This window comes from Heloderma suspectum, chromosome 1 (assembly GCF_057233095.1).
Source record: "Heloderma suspectum isolate Gila_16-S chromosome 1, 16-S_ref, whole genome shotgun sequence".
Taxonomy (NCBI): domain Eukaryota; kingdom Metazoa; phylum Chordata; class Lepidosauria; order Squamata; family Helodermatidae; genus Heloderma; species Heloderma suspectum.
Window position 1 is genome coordinate 355,081,359 of NC_139458.1, and position 19,021 is coordinate 355,100,379.

The following is a 19,021-nucleotide window of genomic DNA, read 5'->3' on the forward strand; positions in this document are numbered from 1 at the left end:
CCCACCCCTCTTTATTCCCTATTTTTGTTATTGGAAGTGTTCTAAAAAGACTCCAGAGAGTTGTGCAAGCGAGTTTCCCATTTTACCTTCAAAACAACCCTGTAGGGTAGGGTACTGCAAGAGATACTACTGGGCCAAGATCACCTAGTGCATTTTATAGCTGAGCAGGGATTTGAATCCTTGTCTCCCTAGCATACATCCAACCTTCTAACCACTAAACCATGATACCCCTGTAGAGAATCTGACTGAAGAATTATACTTTTGGGAAGAGAGCTTAAGTACCTCTGCAAAAAAAAAAAGGATGGTTAGCAAAATAATTGTAATGATCACATTTCTTTACAAAGCATTTTTTTCAGACCAGAACAGTGAAAACATGTGAGCACCACCACATTTGGATGAGGAATGGAGGAGTACAACTCCATTTTGCCTCCACCTTGATTAGAAACTGTGCTACAGGAATCTCTTTGTAGCATAACAGCTTAACAGTTTTTAATCAAGTTGAAGCGCTATCAGCCCACTGCCCCAATAGACAGATTAATCCAAACAAATGGATGGAGGATTGGAAGCGGGGGGGCAGGGGAGAAAAGGAAAGGTGAAAAGGGGTGTTGCATATAATGACTTAAGCATGACCCACAGCACAGCCTGATAATAAAAGTTCAACTAGCAGGTGCATTTCGTGTGTGGCTACAGAAGAAAGCAGATTCATTAGGCTCCCAGGGAGGCCTCTCTTCAACTTTACTCTTCCGCCTCCTCGTTATGAACAGTGGCTTGTTTTTAACACATTAAGGAAATACAGCTTAACAAAAGCATTGCAAGAGAAAATGCAGCCTAGAAAGAGACTAAAATCCATGTAGGGTGCAATCCTATGCATGTTTAGACAGAGAAAAGGCCTACAACTGGGAGCTGTAGGTCTTTTCTCTGTCTAAACATGCATAGGATTGCGCCCGTTGAGTCTTAAGCATCACAGGAGCTGCTGAATAATAGACCAACCTTTTCTTGATAGAGTTTGTGAAGCCAATTAGAACATTCCTGCTCGTCTGCTGGGACTTCTTCTAATGGAATCCGCCTACAAACAGTAGAAGGGGAGCACTGAGTGAAGAAGGACAAAACCCACTCACTTTCATTGAGTGCAGAATGCAAACAGTGGCAAGTTGACAAAAACGAAGCTCTGCATGGACAAATGGGTGGACATATTCCACTGTGAAGTCATACAACTGAGCCCAAACTGCAGCAGAATGGCTACTAGTACAATGTGCCACGTCCGTGTATTAAGAAAGGAAATAGTAAGAGGAAGATACTTGCCTGACAAATAAATCTGCATGGTATTTTTTCCCATTTAAAACTCCCAGCAAAGTCGGATTTTCATTATCTCTAAAGTTCAGTGTAGAATCATACACAGCTGAAACTACAAAGGAAGAAAATGGCACCACAATGTAATTTGCTGTCACAGATCAGTTTTTATAATGACCGGGCCACCTCAAGGAACATTATTCGAAGTACATTTGGAGGGACTTCATCTATACACTGCCCTGATATCTTTCGATGAAGGATAGTTTTAAAAACTTGTCATCATCATCATTGTTATTAATTTTCATGTTATTACTACTACTACTGTTACTACCCTGTGATATCCTGATGAGCAAACTAGATAAAAGTGGGCTAGATGAAACAACGATCCGGTGGATCCACAGTTGGCTACAGAATCGGACTCAAAGAGTGCTTATCAATGGGACCTTCTCAAGCTGGGGAGAGGTAACGAGTGGGGTACCGCAGGGCTCAGTCCTGGGCCCAGTGCTCTTCAACATTTTTGTTAATGACTTGGAGGAGGAGGTGCAAGGAATGCTGATCAAATTTGCAGATGACACAAAATTGGGCGGGATAGCTAATACCCTGGAAGACAGAAGCCAAATTCAAAGTGATCTGGATAGACTGGAGTGCTGGGCAGAAAACAACAAAATGAAACTGAAGAGGGATAAATGCCAAGTTCTGCACCTAGGAAAAAGAAACCAAATGCACAAGATGGGTGATACTTGGCTCAACAATACTACAAATGAGAAGGATCTTGGAATTGTGGGAGATTACAGGCTGAATATGAGCCAACATGATGTGGCTGCAGAAAAGGCAAATGCTATTTTGGGCTGCATTAATAGCTTCCAAATCCCGGGAAGTACTAGTTCCCCTCTACTCAGAAACGGTGAGGCCTCATCTGGAATACTGTGTCCAGTTCTGGGCACCACACTTGAAGAAGGATGCAGACAAATTGGAGCGGGTTCACAGGAGGAGAACAAAGATGATCAGGGGACTGGAAATAAAGCCCTATGAGGAGAGACTGAAAGAACTGGGTATGTTTCGCCTTGAGAAGAGAAGACTGAGGGGAGATATGATAGCACTCCTCGAGTATTTGAAAGGTTGTCACAGAGAGGAAGGCCAGGATCTCTTCCCGATCATCCCAGAGTGCGGGACACAGAATAATGGGCTCAAGTTACAGGAAGCCAGATTCTGGCTGAACATCAGGAAAACCTTTGTGACTGTTGCAGCAATGCGATAATGGAACCAATTCCCTAGGGAGGTGGTGGGCTCTCCCACACTGGAGGCGTTCAATATGAAGCTGGACAGCCATCTGTCAGGGATGCTTTGACTTGGATTCCTGCATTGAGCCAGGGGTTGGACTCAATAGTCTTATAGGCCCCTTCCAACCGTACTGTTTTATGATTCTATGATTTTACCACTCACTGGGTCTGTCTAACTGATAACAACTATGATCTTCTGCAGTCAAGAGACAAGGGTGAAATTAAAATTTTCCACTGAAAGAATTGTTTCTGTTGATGGAACAGGGAGGAGAATGATTCCTCCTCGCCCCCAGCCCCCTGCTCACCCTCAAAATCTGCTCTGGAGGGTTGGGAGACACCCTGGAGAATATTTGTAGGAGGAGGGGAAGGAGAGAGGGAGAAAGTCCCATTGCATGAATGGACAGCTTCTGCCCAATAACAATGTATTTGCTAACTATGGATGTGTTAAAAGTATTTTTTATTACATTTTAGCAAGTCTGGGAGAATGGCAGAAGGAAAGAGACAACTTATTTAAAGCACTCATCAGTTTGCAGCCTTACTCAGAGTCCAAAGCCTGAGTGAACACAGAAAACGGACTGCAACTCCAGAAACTCAGCCAATCTGAAGTACTGCAAGTAAAATGAAAATGAAAAATGGCCTCTGGACGTTATGCTTTCACTTTCTAGAAGTGATGGATAATTTAATAACAGTAGTAAGCAAGGCTGTAATGCAAGAGAAACTGAGAAATTGAATTAAGGATCTGAGGAAAGTGCAGAGAGCTATATATATATTAAAATGATCTTTGAAAGGAAAGAACAGTGGTGCTTGTTCAGCTGCCAATAACTAGGGCTAATGATGCAAAGTCAATCCACAATTAAACTTGCCAGTTCATATCATCCTCCTACCACAGTAGGATAACCTACTTGTTATCACAGAGCAATCTTTCAACTCTGATTTCAGGATTAGCTAGATTTTTTTTGGATACACATTTCGTTCAGGATGGATATTGCTGACATTTTATCACTGGGAACAGCCGAACTCCTAAATATCAGGTAATTTATCTTTCTCTTCATTGCTTGGTCCAACTGTAAAAAAGCTCAAATATGCAAATAAAAAATACATCTGAGTAAAGAGCTTGTGGGAGAGGGGAAGGGCGGGGAGAGCCACAGTATAGAGCAAAACCCCACATCTTTCCCCCCACGGATGTTGCAAATCAAAAAGTGGGTTGGTTGGTTGGTTGGTTGGTTGGTTGAAAGGCACAATATCATTCATGGTATGCGCAAGAATATGCATGATAGAAAGCATCATACAAAAAAAGAGCCCCCAAGTTAAACATGTGAAGCTGCCCCAAGGCATTGGCAGAATTATTTCCCTCCAAAATCTGGTAATTTTCCAAATGACTTCAGAAATAGGATAGGTAGCAAGGAGAGGAAAGATACTTCAAGTATGGTGGCTATCGGCAGTGTATGCTCTGTGTTGAGAAACTGAAGACAAGCCACAATATGTAGGGGCCTAGTATGTAGGGGTGCACCAGATTCACAATCTGTGCCTTATTGCTTCCAGACAGACAGCTCCTAGTGCTACCAATCAAAAGACACTGAAAAAAGATGGAAGAAGTGGAGGGGAAACAAAGAAGGGTTAGAAATGGGAGCCAATATCATCTCTGGGTCCGCCATTAAATTCCACGAATGAGGCAGGGCAATTGCACAATAAAAGCCTCATGTGGAAGCACCCTTGCTAAAAAGAAAAAAAAAGTGACACATCAGATGTTGTAGAGCATAACGATGAGAACAAGAGAGGGCCCCGAGCACCTTGTCCCACTGAAAGGAGGTTAAAAAGATCAGAAAAAGCTGAAAAGAACTGAAATCTAGATCTCCCCCAAACTACCCCATCAAGAAATTATATATCATCACATCACTGCTTAAGCTTGTGTATAACGCTATATTTAATAATGCTTCCCTCATATATTGTGTTAAAGGATAACACACAAAGGAATAGAAACATTGAGTTATTGCACTACTTTGCACCTGTAAAAATATCAATGAGCAGAACAAAGTAATTCTCAAGCACAACCGTTACCCCTTAAGGGAATTTATTATTCATGCTAACAAGAGAACATTACCACATATATTAACTTCTCTACTCATAACCTAACACTTCACCCTATTTCACATATCCTGTGAAAAAATCCTGCAATATACAATATTGTGTGTTCCTACCTCTCACCGAACACACACACACACACACACACACATATACACACGCCACTGCTTCTTTGCATATGGTAATTAATATAAAATAAACTTAGAGCACAATCCTACGCATGTTTAGACAAAAATTCTACAACTCCCAGCATTCTACAACCAGCCAAGCTGGCTGGAGAATGCTGGGAGTTGTAGGACTTTTGTCTGTCTAAACATCATAGGATTGCACCCTTAAAGATTTGTCACCGACAAATACTGAGTCTGAACTGCTCTTGTGGAAGACAACAAGCCAGAACAAAAATGAGGAAGCTGTTTTAATATGACTCAAAAGACAATCGTAAATATCCTTAATTAAAAGGAATACTATAATGTAACCGTGATTTCAAAAGTATTGGTACAAGCTGAGAATTTCATTTTTTAGTTTATTTAATATGCTTATATTCTACTTGTGTTTTTTTTTAAAAAAAGAAGGTATTTACATGATAAAACAAAGCATCACACAATAACCACACACACACAAATCAAAACAGCCAAAGTAAAACATCACAGACTAAACACATTATAAGTCAAATCATCAGAGGCAAATAAAACTCAGTCCTAAAAGCAGCAGCAATAACACTATACAAGATGCCAAGTTAAAATGCTTGTGCAAATAAAACTATTTTTACCTAGTGCCTGAAAGTCGTTGGCTTGGATATCAGGCTTCTAGAACTAGGGAGGGCATCTCGGAGGCAGGGTGCCACCTCATTAAAGGCCTATTCTTTGGACCCCATAGCCCTGAACCTGGAGAAAAGACTCCCCAAAGGATTCCAAGGCACAGGCAGAAATATTTTAAGTAAATAAAATAGAAATTAATAGCATAATCCGCCAACAAAGCAAAGGACACGTTCTTAAGGCCAAACCATGGTTTGGTGACCATGTATATATCCCATGGGCTTCCCTATTCCTCCCTTGTTCCAGGATGCCCTCCTCCATTTCTTGGTTTGCTCAAGCCATCATTTGCTAGGACAACCAGATCAGGCAAACTAGGGTGAACACTAACTATAGCAGTCTCCAAACCATGGTTTGCTAACCCACTTCCAAACATGGTTGCAAAGAACTATCTGGAGACCATTTTTAGTTATTGCTAATTGTAGTCTACTCAGTTCAGATATGATGGCAAACTATGATTTGACCAAGCCAGGCAAGAGAGAAAAGAATCTGCATGTGAGAGCAAAGTGCGCATGCTGACAGTGTGATCATGATTGCAAAACCATAGTGTGGCCGTGATGTTTGAACCAAGCCAGACATAACAATACTATTATTTTGGAAGCTTCATTCAAAGAGGCTTCTTTTTTTACACCCTAAATAGGTACTTAAGGACACATTAAACCAGATTCTAATGCTGGGGGAAGGGGAACATCCCCCCTGCCCTCTAGAGTAGGTTTTCTTAATCACATCTGACATTAAGCAAGTCAATGAATATGGATAACCTCACTGTTCCAGCTATGGCAGCCAACTCTTACGGTTCTTTTTGGATTGTTTGTTTCATCAAACAAAAATGATGAAAGAAATCTAAGACGAGAATAAAATAATGTGCACATTTTGCTGTTTTTATACATCATGACTGCAAATATCAAGGCACAGCTTTTCCAATAAAGGACTGTCTGTCATGGTTAAGCATTTTTATTGCGTGCTTGCAGTGTCCCATGAATGGTGAGGTTTGTGCAAGCTAAACAAACCGTTGTTGTTCTATACAGCATAACGTACATGGTACTTCACAAGTGGTTAAGCAAAAAAAAGGGGGGGAGTTCCTGCCCCAAGGAGCTTATATTCTAAACTGACAGAAGGATATCAGAGGGAAGGAAGAGGCAAGGGTAGCAGGGATGTGAGCAATTTCAGCTCTACACACTTCATTTCAGTTGGAGATGAGGCTTAAAGGGATAAGCCAATGACTTCATAGAAACAACGGGCAGGTTTGGATGATCATATCTCAGCTTAATTGGCCAAGATACGAACAAGACTTCTGGCTACCCATGCAGCCCCTTCGCTCCTTTTTTTGCAATTGGAGCAAACAAACCAGGAAATCTTCCATTACCTGTAGTTCCCCATTTTGTCCAAACCATGGAACTATCATTAACATCTTCAGAATAAGAAAGGGTATTAAGCCAACTTCCTAGTTTGTTTCAAAGTTGTTAACCATATTTTCCTAGTTTGACTGAAATAATGGGAAACTGAACTTAGTAGAAACCTTCCTGGTTAATTTGTTCCAGAGGGAAGAGCAAACAGTCTGTGTGTGTGTGTGTGTGTGTGTGTGTATGTGTATGTGAGTGTGTGTGTGTATATATATACACATACATATATATGTGTATATATGTATATACATACACACACACACATCACACACACACACACACATACACACACTCAGTTTATTAAGCCAAGATAAGATAGACTGAACTGGGTTTTGAGGAGGGAATTGAAGGAAGAGAGGTAGCATTGCTTTGAGATTTTCATGAGCCAATAGTAAGTGAACAGAACTTTCTTGTAAGATCTGCAGAAAAACTGGCTCAGGTAGCGACTGGTGTGAGCAAGTGGCAACTTCCACTGCAGTTTCTAGACACCTGTTTAACTGTGGTACACAGCTAACTATGAAAAGAAATTTAAAACAGAATTTGTTCTGTGTGTTATTTCTTACCTACATTTCTCAAACACTGGGTGGTCACAGCAAACCCCTTTGTCCGTGGCAGGAGGTGATGCTTGAGCTTGGGCAGGCCTTTGGCTTCAGCCACCTGCATGCTGATTTCGTGTTTTTGCTCTGTGAACCTTGTGCCTTCACAGTGAATCAAAAACTGAAAGGGGAAAAAAGAAAGAGAAGCGGCTTGATAAGGAAGATAAATGGGCAAAAACCCCAACTGCAACAAATTCCTCGCGTTTTATCATATGCTGGCAGGTAGTTTGCATGGAAGAAAACAAACAACTACTGCTGATCCACATATCTTAATGCAGCATGGCAAATAAATCACAAAAGTGCACCTCTCTCCCAAGGCTTAAGCATTAAGGCACAGAAAACCTAATGGTGAAAAGTGAGGAGCACTGGGCTGCAAAGAGCATTTCGCGGCACTACTGCAGATGTATGGCTCATGTAGCCTTTATGCAACGAGGACCATCATGAATATGTATACGTGCCATGCTAGCAGCGCACAACACTGTTTCCAGCTAACTGCCTGACATCTTTCTTCGCTGTCCTGAGGAAATAGCTGCTTGACACAGAATGGTTGGGCTATTTTAAAAAGTACAAAGGTAGCAACTACCATCGTCTCTATTTTGGAGAGTGAATGAAATGTTGGAATGACTTAAAACCATTTATTAAAGAACACTTGCTCAAGAACATTCATTGGTACCTATCCAGAACACTTCAATCCAATACGGCAGTGATTTTCAAACTGTGTTCAGAGAAAGCCCAGGATGCCTTAGAATCTCATCAGGGATCCCCTGGGGGAAGATCTACATTGGCAGACCAGTTTCCCTGAAAGAGAGCTTCCCCACCACAGCTAATCTGCCCCTCCCCCCCCACGTGCCCAGCTCCAGACCAGTGTTGGGTGCATTAAATGAGAAGTTCCATTAGTTACGTAGATTACAGCCCCTCTCTACTTTTTATTTACTCTGAAGCAAGCACATGGGCCACCCCAATCTGGATGGGAACCACCACATACAGGGAAGGGAGGTTTAGTTGTTTTCACCTGAAAATTCACACAGACACATTAGTTAGAAAAGGAAGAAAAAGCCTCCATAGGCACCAAACACATGAAGGGCCAAGCTAGACAGGATGTTAAAGGCACCTTTGCATCTAACTTGCAGAATTTTTAAAAAATACAATGCAAGTAGCATCATCAGTGGAGTGGGGGGAGATAATTAATGGGATCAGAGTAGGCACAGAGAGAATTTTACTCTTTTCTCTGCTGCTGTAACCCTGAAGCTGGTATTTGCTCTGAGAGGACATCCCCCACTGGCACCTTTCAACTCAGCTCCTTTTGACCCACTAAGGCCACCTCCGATGCAAAATCAATTAGGAAGCAGCACTGCCCAGCCCCCCTGCCCAAAAAAAGCCTGTAAAGGCACTGCTTCTCACCTAGCAAGTATTCCTCTCAGCTGGAAATGAGAGTTCCCCATCCTTTCCTGCTTGGAGAAGTGCATCTCAAGAGCAATGGGGTGGAGGGACTCGAGAAACGAAGGCTGGGGGGTGGGGGCAGATAGAGCCTACAAGTCTCTAGTTAGCCATCCCTGCCCCAGAACAGGGCACAGAATTCTCTAAAATACGTGACTTGTCTGGTAGGAACACAGGGATTCCACAGCAGATCAGTTGACATGGAAACAGTTCCCTGAAAGTAGGTAATGGGCAGCATCTTATGTTGCCTGCATGCTCAGATCCTTAAGCAAAGGGAAATGAGAGGAAACACTTGTTTCCAGAATGGGGGAGGTCAGCAAAACTCGCAGAAGGGAGTTATGCTGACCTGTTCCAATCCAGTAACAAGTGCATCTGCCCATTTCCAGAGTTTCTTAAGGATGAGCTAGCTTCCTATTGTGCTACAGGTGACTTCCGCTAGTACAAAACAATCAGCGGCAGCTCAGCAGCAGCATAGGATACTGCCCAAAATAAAGTTTTCCTGGCACAATAGCATCCAAGCCATATTGCACTATAGACTAGATCAGTAACCCTTCAAACTTTGCAGACCTGGGATCCATCTTTAAATGCAAACATGCATTTGGGGCCCCACTTCTTAATTTTTACCATATATTTATGGTGGTAGTGGTGGTACTGCTGTTGCAACCCATCGTACACCCTATCATGGCCCAATAGTAGATCCTAACCCATCACCTGAAGACAAATGCACAGATGATGTTCCAGAGTAGCCATCTTTTAAATTTCCATTCAGCTCCTGAACAAAACTTTCTTCTGTCTGCAACCAGGTGCATTAGTTACTGAAGGTAAAACACTTAAGAGTTCTTTTTCCTCTTATATGGCTGCTGGGGATGTAGGAGGACTTATGGCAGTGTTGTGTGTGGTGGCCTTGACATAAAGACCTGCCCCAAGCCACTGAAATTGGTCAGTCAACCTTCACAGAAAGAAAGAAGTCCAATATAAGTTTGGACTTCTGTGAGAACAGAATGCTGGATGAGATGGACCCTTGGTCTGATCCAGCATGGCTCTTCTTATCTTCTAAGTTTGGCAAATAGGCTTGGATACACTCCCATATACAGTTACCTGGGAGTGAGCCCCAAAGAATGTTAAGGAACTTACTTCTGAGCAGACATGTATGGGATTGGACTGTAAATCTTACATGGATACGGTTTTAAAGAACACAACCTGAACAACAGTGGGCAAAAGTGTTTGAAGAGCAATGGGTGTAAAGCAAAGTGGAAGCAGGAATAAGTATATACAACAATATTTTGTTTGCTGACGTACATGTAAACGTTGGGGATTTTTTTGGTAATGTCCTTGGGTTTCAAATATTCTGACCTAATTCACTCCACTTCAATTTTCAGAAGATGAATAAATAATCACCCCACCTATCTCTTTAATGAAAAAATGAAAGTGAAATCACTACTCCAGTTTTCCTTATTGACTCTTGACATTTACAGAGCATGCCATATTCCAAATAGAGTTCTATAGTTTTATGATTTCTGTGCCAACTGAAAATGTAATAGTGATTGCAGCTTTACTCGACTGCTGACGTTTACCCAGAAGTTTTCTGGATAGTCTCGGAGATTAAGCAGGCCTTGCACGACAGTTTTCCGATCCTCCTCCCATTTGCGCTTGCAGAAAACCATCTCGAGGAAATACCACATCCAACCAATGATCGGCATATAAGCAAGTTCCTTCTTTGCAAGTACTTTGGAACTCTACAAAACAGAAGAACAGGCAGAAAAGGATTGCTGATTTAAAAAAACAAAAGCAAATATTTCTATGGGTATGATAAAGGAGCAATAATTACAGACAAAACACCTGCACCCTTATTCTATACATTCATGCCTCTAGTCGGAGATAATGCTTCTGACTTCAGAAGAATTAATTCTAGAGTAGGAATTTAGTGACTATCATAAGGGAGAGGATTTAGGTTTGGTTTTAAGGATTTTCATACAGCACACAAGGCAGCCACTTCCAGCAGTTATGCCTTTATCCCACAAAACAATGCAATACCAACAAGAGTTAAATTACAACTTCCACGCAATCCCTCTGGAAAATTTAAATGACAGTTCACAAAACTGTATTTCCTGCACAAGGCAATGTTTGCCTTAACTTCATGGTGAGATGACAAAAGGAGGGTTTGTGTTCAATATACAATGAGCATTTGCTGGTACCCAACAAGTTTTTCTTTCTTTCTTTTTGAAAATAGACAATGAATGAATCAGCCATTAAATTCATGTTGCTTTCTGTTTTGTTGATCTTGACTGTCTGGTTTGTATAGGTCAGTGGGGGATACAGGGGAGGCCTGTCCATATAGGCGAACTAGGTAGTTGCCTAGGGCACCAAGCTAAGTGGGGTGCCACATTCAAGGGAAAAAAAATACATATACTTACATTTCCCAGGGCTGGCCCTACCATTAGGCAGAGTGAGGCAGCCGGTGCAGGTGGCAGATACTAGGGGGTGAGAAACAGCTGCAAGGTGCTGGAAGGAAGAGCTGTATGTATCACACAGACTGCCTGTGCCCCCTAAGTTACCCTGCTGTCCTCAGGTGTGGTGGAGGATGCTGTCCCATCGCCAGTGTAGAAGTAAGGTTCAGCTGCCAGTCCAGTTGGCTTCTGTACAAGGAGGGGGGGGGGATTGTCCTTCTCAGGCAGCAAGGTGTCTCGGGCTAGTCTTGCTTTCCACCCTCTACTTTCCTTTCAGGTTAGCCTTGTATTTATTTACTACGAACAAGTATGACCATGATCAGGTAACTCCCACTAATTCAACAGAAGAGCTCAGTATGGGCTTAACCATCTCTAAATGAAATGAGTCAGATTTTTGCTTTAATTTAGTTGCAGCGTGCCCACCATATTTTTTATTACAATTGCCCAACCCTGTATAAAATGTGAGAACTTATCCATATTAACACTACTGCTAAAATCTGGGGGAAACAGCAATATTTTTTTCCTGTAGTTGTAGGAGCAGGCTTAAAGAGGATCTAATTTATCCAACATCATCCACACACTGCAGCATTCATCATACTGATTTTCAATTTCTTCTTTCATTCGGTAACAAAACACAGTGTCCTTAACTATAACACCAGCATTTTGCTTTAAGCTGCTCTTTGTTGCTTTTCTTCTTTCATTCTGATTTGTCAGGTTGCACTTTGTTATTAAGATACCTTATTGAACTGTCAAGTGGAAACTGGAACTATGAATTGTGTGAAATGTTACTTTAGCACCAAGTGAAAAATAAATGTTTCTTGTACTGAATCAATGTGGCCATTTTATTTATATTTCATTTGTTCAGCCTTTATAACACACTTCAGCCTCATACCACCACAAAAGACTCATAGGACATTGTATCACACCAGCAACCATGGCGTGATTCAACATCAGGGATCACAGAAGTCAGCCAGATACAGGGACTTTTGAGAACAATTTATTAATATATAAAAGCAGTCAACATGATGCAAATGGCCTGCCATTCCGCACATTATAAATGCCAGTACAAGACCTCATTCTCTAGACCACTTAACAAAGTTATGTTGTTGGCTACTGTTAAAAAGGCATGCTCGCCCTTTTGTCAGTTGGATTACTAGAACAAGAGGGAATTGCACACTTTCCCCCTCTTTATAAAAAACCCTGACAATAAATTAAGTTAAATGCCAATGCATGAGGCTCAGATGACACATCTATAACCTATAGCAATGAACAGCCATAAACCAGGAAGACATAAAAATGAAAAGAATTCCCCCACCCCCTCAAATCAATTCTGCTCATAAGAATTCCAGCAGCTGTACTTGCATAACTAAGTATCCTGGCTTCAAATTCTCACCTCACCCCTAGTAGGAATGTACTTCTAGAGGAATAAGAAAGGGAGTTCTAATGCTACCTAATGCGTACTAAAACAGAGATGAGAATCAGAGACAGTAATTATGCATGCTATGTTCATTCCCAGAAGTTCATGTCAGAGACTATATAGTAAGCTGTATCCAGTTGTACATGTAATACTGTAATTCCAGTAGCCTGTAGTTGTAAATGCATTCTCAAAGGACTGAGCACCGCTAATGAGCTATCACCCACTTTCCAACTACAGTCAAACGTGGTTCTGTGTCAAGACTCAGACTCACCAGACTTCCATGCAAAGTGAAGGTCAGAAACTATGAGATTATCTTTGCTGCTATCACTATTTTGACCCTTTCACTGCCTTTTTAATGCAAATCTTAGAAACTTCTTCCAACTATTAGCTTTCTCATGATCAGGCAGACCAATACTTTCAAGGCCTCAGCTGATCTTATCCACCAAATTAAACGCAGAGAAAAAAGTTGCTATTCCACATAGCTAGAAAAGAGCTTTGAATTTTAAAAATCCTGTTTGGAATTCGGAGCGCAGAATGACCTGGTTCACACGACATAATAAGTCATGGTGGGTTGTCACCATGGATTGTTTCAGGGCAGCTTGTCATGACCTCCAAACCCAGAGCAATTTCCTCAGTGTGGGTTGTTAACCACACACAAGCCACCCTGAGAAACCATGGCTTGTTATTGGGTTGTTCAGGGTGGTTTGTTTTCAGGGTGGCTTGCTGTGGTGTCTGAACCTATCAGGATGACTTCATCGTGTGTTTTCATGAACAGCTAGAAAGCCACCCAAGCAAGAGTGGCAAAAGCTCCTGCCGCTCCTTGTGATCTCACTACTGCCGCTCCTTGTGATCACGTTAGTGTCGCTGCCATCCTCCCTCATCCCTTGTCAGTACCCTCCACCCCATGCTCCTAAAAATCAAGAAGAATGGACACTGGAGAGTGTCCCAAATGTGTTTGCAACAAAAACAATTTCAGTCTTGCACAAGTGCACAACTTCGAAAGTCTGCTGCTATGAAATTTCCATAATTTCCCTCTCCGCTTTACTGCTCTGCCATGACAGAGGGGGATATCAGTATGCTGGGCTAAATAGCAGACAGGCAGTCTTGTGCTCCTGTGCACTATTGCAAGACCCCAGAAAAAATAATTTTAAAAAGTTTGTGAATGCACTACTGGATGCATAAGGGCTCCAAAAATTTGGCAATCTGATGAGCAGAGAGGAGTTTCCCTTATGAGCTCACAATCCCAGAAGACCAATTGCAGAAAGGGTGCTGATGTAGGGAATGAAGATTTTTGCCACAAAGTGCCTGGGATACATGCCAGGAGTTGGCAAGAGGACTGAGGGGGAAACAAGCCATGGCAAGCCTCTGTACATGCCAGTACTGCAGTGCCACAAAGGCATTTGGGATACAGGGAAGGAGCAGGTGAAAGAGGAGGGAAACAACCAACCAAGGAACTGAGAAAACAAACCATAGTTAGTTTGTCTGCCAAACAAGCCCTGGGTAGGGCAACAAACCTTGGTTTAAATAAAACATGGGCTAGCATTATGTATGAACCAGGCCCATAGCTTGGCATCAGAATGTCATGATTAAAATGGAGAGTAATTTATTTGTTCAAGGTACTTACAGCATTATTCCAAGCTGGTATTAGGCATAAATATGTAATATGGGTCCTGAAAAGTCTAAATTTTATATTTAGTCCTATATTGGATTAATTTCATATTTGATGCTTGCTAGAAAGTTTCTTATAAAACACTCTCTTAAGTGCTGGAGTGAGAAATCACTTTTAATACCCGAAGTGATATACTATAGTATTGTGTGTGCTTTTGCCAGAGGTCTGCCATATGTAAGAATAAGTTCTTCAACTACAATAAATAACTATTTAATTGCATTCTCATTGTAATCTAGTAGCAAAATGCACTCTTACAGAAGGAATGCAAACCAATTACTTAAAATGAAGACTCATTACAGTTGAGCCCTTGGCGCTGTATTTTTCATTTTAAGTCTCAAGGTGGCTCTTGCAGCCAAGAATTCAGTTTCATACACAACCTGGAGGACTCACATTATTATTACTATTATTTTAGAGGGATAAAGATCAAATACAGCTGGATGTGCCCTGGAGGTTGACAGCATCACGTAAATGACCAGCAAACTTCTGTAAGTGACCAATCATGAGTGCACTATAAACGCCTCATGTAAAGACAGCTGAAGTTTTATCATCATCCCGTAACCTGCAGTCTTAAAATGGCCTAATATCAAAATATAGAAGAAGCTAGTAATTCTGTGTTTTGGTTTGCTTGTTTCCAGCATCAGAATAGATCACAATTTTCTCATCCCATGGAATACTAGAAAGTTGATCTACACATTCAGAAAAATTATAACATACACTCCCCATTTCAGGTGAGCTACTGCAAGTCTGAATGATCCCTCATAAGAAAAGAAAAAATGAACTTGCTGAATTAGGGTAGTAGGAGAAAAGGGTGCTAGCTAGGGTGGCCACTTATGCATTGCCAAAAAAAAAGGAATTCCCTCACCAAATAAAAGCACCAAAGAGGACACCCATTTGCATAATATTTGCATATGCAAATTTATATGTATAAGTGCAAATTTAGAAATAATAACTATAATTTAAAGTAGAAATACAATGCATCTCACCATAATGGTGAAGACTGATCATATAAGGGCCAAAACAAACATTACTTTAAATTTGTTTCAGTTATACCATTTTTAATTTTTACGCTAGGGTAGGCAGAGGGGGGCTGATCTGGATTGGAACCCTGGCGTGGGGAGGTAACGGGGAGCTTTAATCCTTTCCCCCTGTTATGGACCTGATCTGGATCAGGGGTCCTGCACATACTCTTTTTTCAAAAATGGGGGTGGGGGTGGGGGAAGACATAGCTGCTAGATACAGATGTAAAATAATGTCTGTTCTGCCCTTAAGATGTGAATGTATCTATGACTTCTAACCCATTTATTCCAACTAACCCACTTATTCCTACTTACCAGAGATCACAACATACCTTCTTTGCCTGCAATTCTCTGCTCTATGTTATTGATTGATTGATTGATTGATTGCATTTATATCCCGCCTTTTTTCCTCTTGCAAGGAACCCAAGGCGGCTGACATTATCCTCCTCCTCTCCATTTTATCCTCACAACAACAATCCTGTGAGGTAGGTTGGGCTGAGAGTCTGTCACTAGCCCAAAGTCACCCAGTGAGCTTCCATGGCCGAGTGGGGACTAGAACCCAGATCTCCCAGCTCCCAGTCCAACACTCTTGCCACTACACCACACTGGCTCTCTGAGTTCCTTCTGAAATTAGTAGGAATAAATCCTATTTCTTCACCCTAACTCATTTGTGGATTATGTTCTAGAAATACATACTTTTTCTATTAAATACGCACATTTTAACAAATGATTACAATGAGTGGGAAATATATTGGAAGTTCCTTCTTGGATAAAACGTTTTCTTAGGTGACCCCAGCTAGTCAGGGATCACATCATCACAGAGCCAATCAGATCTGGCTACAGGATGATGTAACAAAGCCAAGTCAATCTCCGCTCAATGTTCCCTACTCTCACTTGTTCTTAAAAGTCTTTCCAGTCAGCATTAGTGTGATGCCAACTCATGTCCCCAATAATATTAATTTTTACATTTCTACATCTCAAGACTCAGGCCAAATAAAAAGCAAACAGAAAAAAAGACATTAAAACAATTGATAAAATAGATATCTAGAATTTCTCATTTGAGATCCTAGTTAAAAGAAGGCAAGATCACACACACATGGTCAACATCAAATGACGACTGGCATAAGTGAGACAGCTACTACAGTCCAACTATTTCCTGAACAATGCCTTTCAGAGGAGCCAGTTCAGCTGTGAGGCATCGAGTGATGTACATGTATGCATGTATGGATCATCCCTCAAAAACTTTAAACAGATGGAAAGAACATGAACTACAGTTCAAAGATAATACTTGAATTCTCAGTCTTACCCCTCACGTGACACTTAAGATTTGGCAAGCCACAGACAAAAGACTAAAGAGGATCACTGTTTGCAGATTATGTCATAAAATTTTCTCTGGAAAATCAATTTTAAAAATTCTCATGCATGTGTTGATATTTGGATTGTCTTATTTTAAACAAGACAGTTATCCTGGAAAATTGGTTTACGCAAGGCTTTACAGCAGGGATGGGCAACTTGTGGCCCTCCAGATGGTTGTCCTACAACTCCCACCTGCTCTGGCTAGCATACCCAATGGTGAAGCATGATGAGAGTTGTAGGCCAAAATATCTGCAGAGCCACAACTTGCCCACCCCTGCTTTACAGTGTATGATAGTCCAATCCCCCCCACCAACCTGGTTTTTATATATATTCAATAGCGAAAGAGCTGTTCTTTGTGGGAGAAAGTACCATTTTTAAACGTGTATGAAATCAAGTCCTCTTCTAGGGATATCTATTTTAACTCATAGATATCCAGACTGATAACCTGGGGAAAGCACTTGAATACCTCGTGTTAAACCTATAACTCACACACATTCCAACGTGCTGCTACCACCACCACTAGCTACTCTGCTACTGCAGCCTGAGGTCTATTCCAAATACCTGTACCACCCCAGAACTGGCAGTAGGGTTAGAACTGCATGCAACTGTCATAGCTCTGTGCTTCATTAGCACAGTGCTATAGTGGCTACACATGCTTTGTGCCTGCTCCGGGGGGGGGGGGGCACATGGAGCTTGCAAGTTTAGCATTTACTTGGAGGAACTTGCCATTTGACCCAGGTGCACAGCAAGGCGAATTGTATGGATAGGGGTAACAGCTTTTTAATCTTGAGAAGCTAGAAACCAATGGATTTTTTTTAAGTATTAGCATTCCAGTTTTACCATCCTCACCAATAGCTTTTGTTGTACTATTTATTTTATTAAAATATTTATATTCGCCTTTCTGCAATACACTCATGGAGAAGACTTCTAACATCATCATTCAAAACCAAGTAGTCAGTAACAACTAAAAATAGGAGCAACATTTTAACAAAGAACAGTCACAGCAGCCCAAAAAACACAGTTCCTTAGGCCATTCTAAATGAGTCCAGAGGCTTTCCTGAAAAGCCATGTTTTGGCTACATGCCAGAAGGATGGTATACATGATTTGTTTGGAGATGGAACTCCACAACCTTGGACTCAAAAGTCATTTATATCTACCTGCCAAAACTCAGGTGGCAGGAGGGCCTTGGCTGCTGAATGAACCATATATAGGCCAGTTGTGATGTCACATGTATGTATGTTATGAATCCGGGTTTATATATGTGCATTAATGTTATGACTCTGTATTTCTGATAAGTGAGAGTGGTGTGAGTGACAGGAGGTATGATGTATTTGCACATGTAAGATGATTGGCTGAATGAGTGGGGTGGGGGTGAAACGGTATGATATATAAACAGGAAGCTGCGCTTGCATAGTTTAGATAGGGAGGAGTTTGGACAAGGCTTGTGAAGAGATAGATAGTGAAGAGATTGTGAAGAGATAGATAATCACTAGGATGTGTGTGTATATGATTAAAGTTGTAACTGCATGTGTGGGGGGGGCAGAGAAAGGAGAATACACACACACTTTTAAAGTTACTTATTTACTGTTTAATATCTTAGTAGTGTAAATAATAAATACTTCTATGTTTTATAAAATCCTGTGCCTACGAGTCATGACTACAAAAGGATAAAGTAATAAAGAGAATAATATAGGTCAGAATAAAAGCCAGTATGTCTTCACACAAGTAAAGGCGTTGGACCTGAGGTAAAGGTCCCCATGGCAGTGTTACTATGTGGGGTGGAAGGTGTTGTCTCCTGTGAGAAAAGACTTATTGAAAAGGTATTCTCACTGGCAAATAGGCAAGAACGCCACACTAGTTTATAAGGAAGAAGACAGTCCTTGAGCCAGCACTTTAAATTGGGCCCAGCAGCAAGTTGTCAACCAGTGCGGCATGTAACTGGAGTGATGTGCTTAGAAAATGCCTTCCCCCACCAATAACACTCTGGTGGCTATGTTCTGGACCAATCACCACTATTTATATATACCAGAACTGCACAATTTGTGACTACCAAGCTGATCACAGCATATCTGGCAGCTCATAAAGAACTGGATAAATATCTTGGTTGTGCGGCATGCTTGGAACTTCTAAAACAGAATACTGTGAAGCACCTAGCAGGACACAAGAATTATTGGCTATGTTTGATAGATCATGAGTTGTACATGCACCATGGTAA

At 41.3% G+C, this 19,021-nt stretch overlaps 1 protein-coding gene across 2 annotated transcripts in view; it reads right to left on the bottom strand.

Annotated features, from left to right (window-relative positions):
• The window catches only part of AGPAT4 (1-acylglycerol-3-phosphate O-acyltransferase 4), an 86,230-nt gene that overhangs the window by 21,989 nt on the left and 45,220 nt on the right, over positions 1-19,021 (bottom strand). For both annotated transcript variants that reach the window (XM_084827976.1, XM_084827977.1), the window contains 4 exons: positions 10,475-10,636; positions 7,431-7,584; positions 1,303-1,405; positions 991-1,066 (listed from right to left, as the gene is read on the bottom strand). In XM_084827976.1, the coding sequence (XP_084684102.1) occupies positions 991-1,066; positions 1,303-1,405; positions 7,431-7,584; positions 10,475-10,636 (495 nt within the window). The remainder of the gene's footprint in view (positions 1-990; positions 1,067-1,302; positions 1,406-7,430; positions 7,585-10,474; positions 10,637-19,021) is intronic.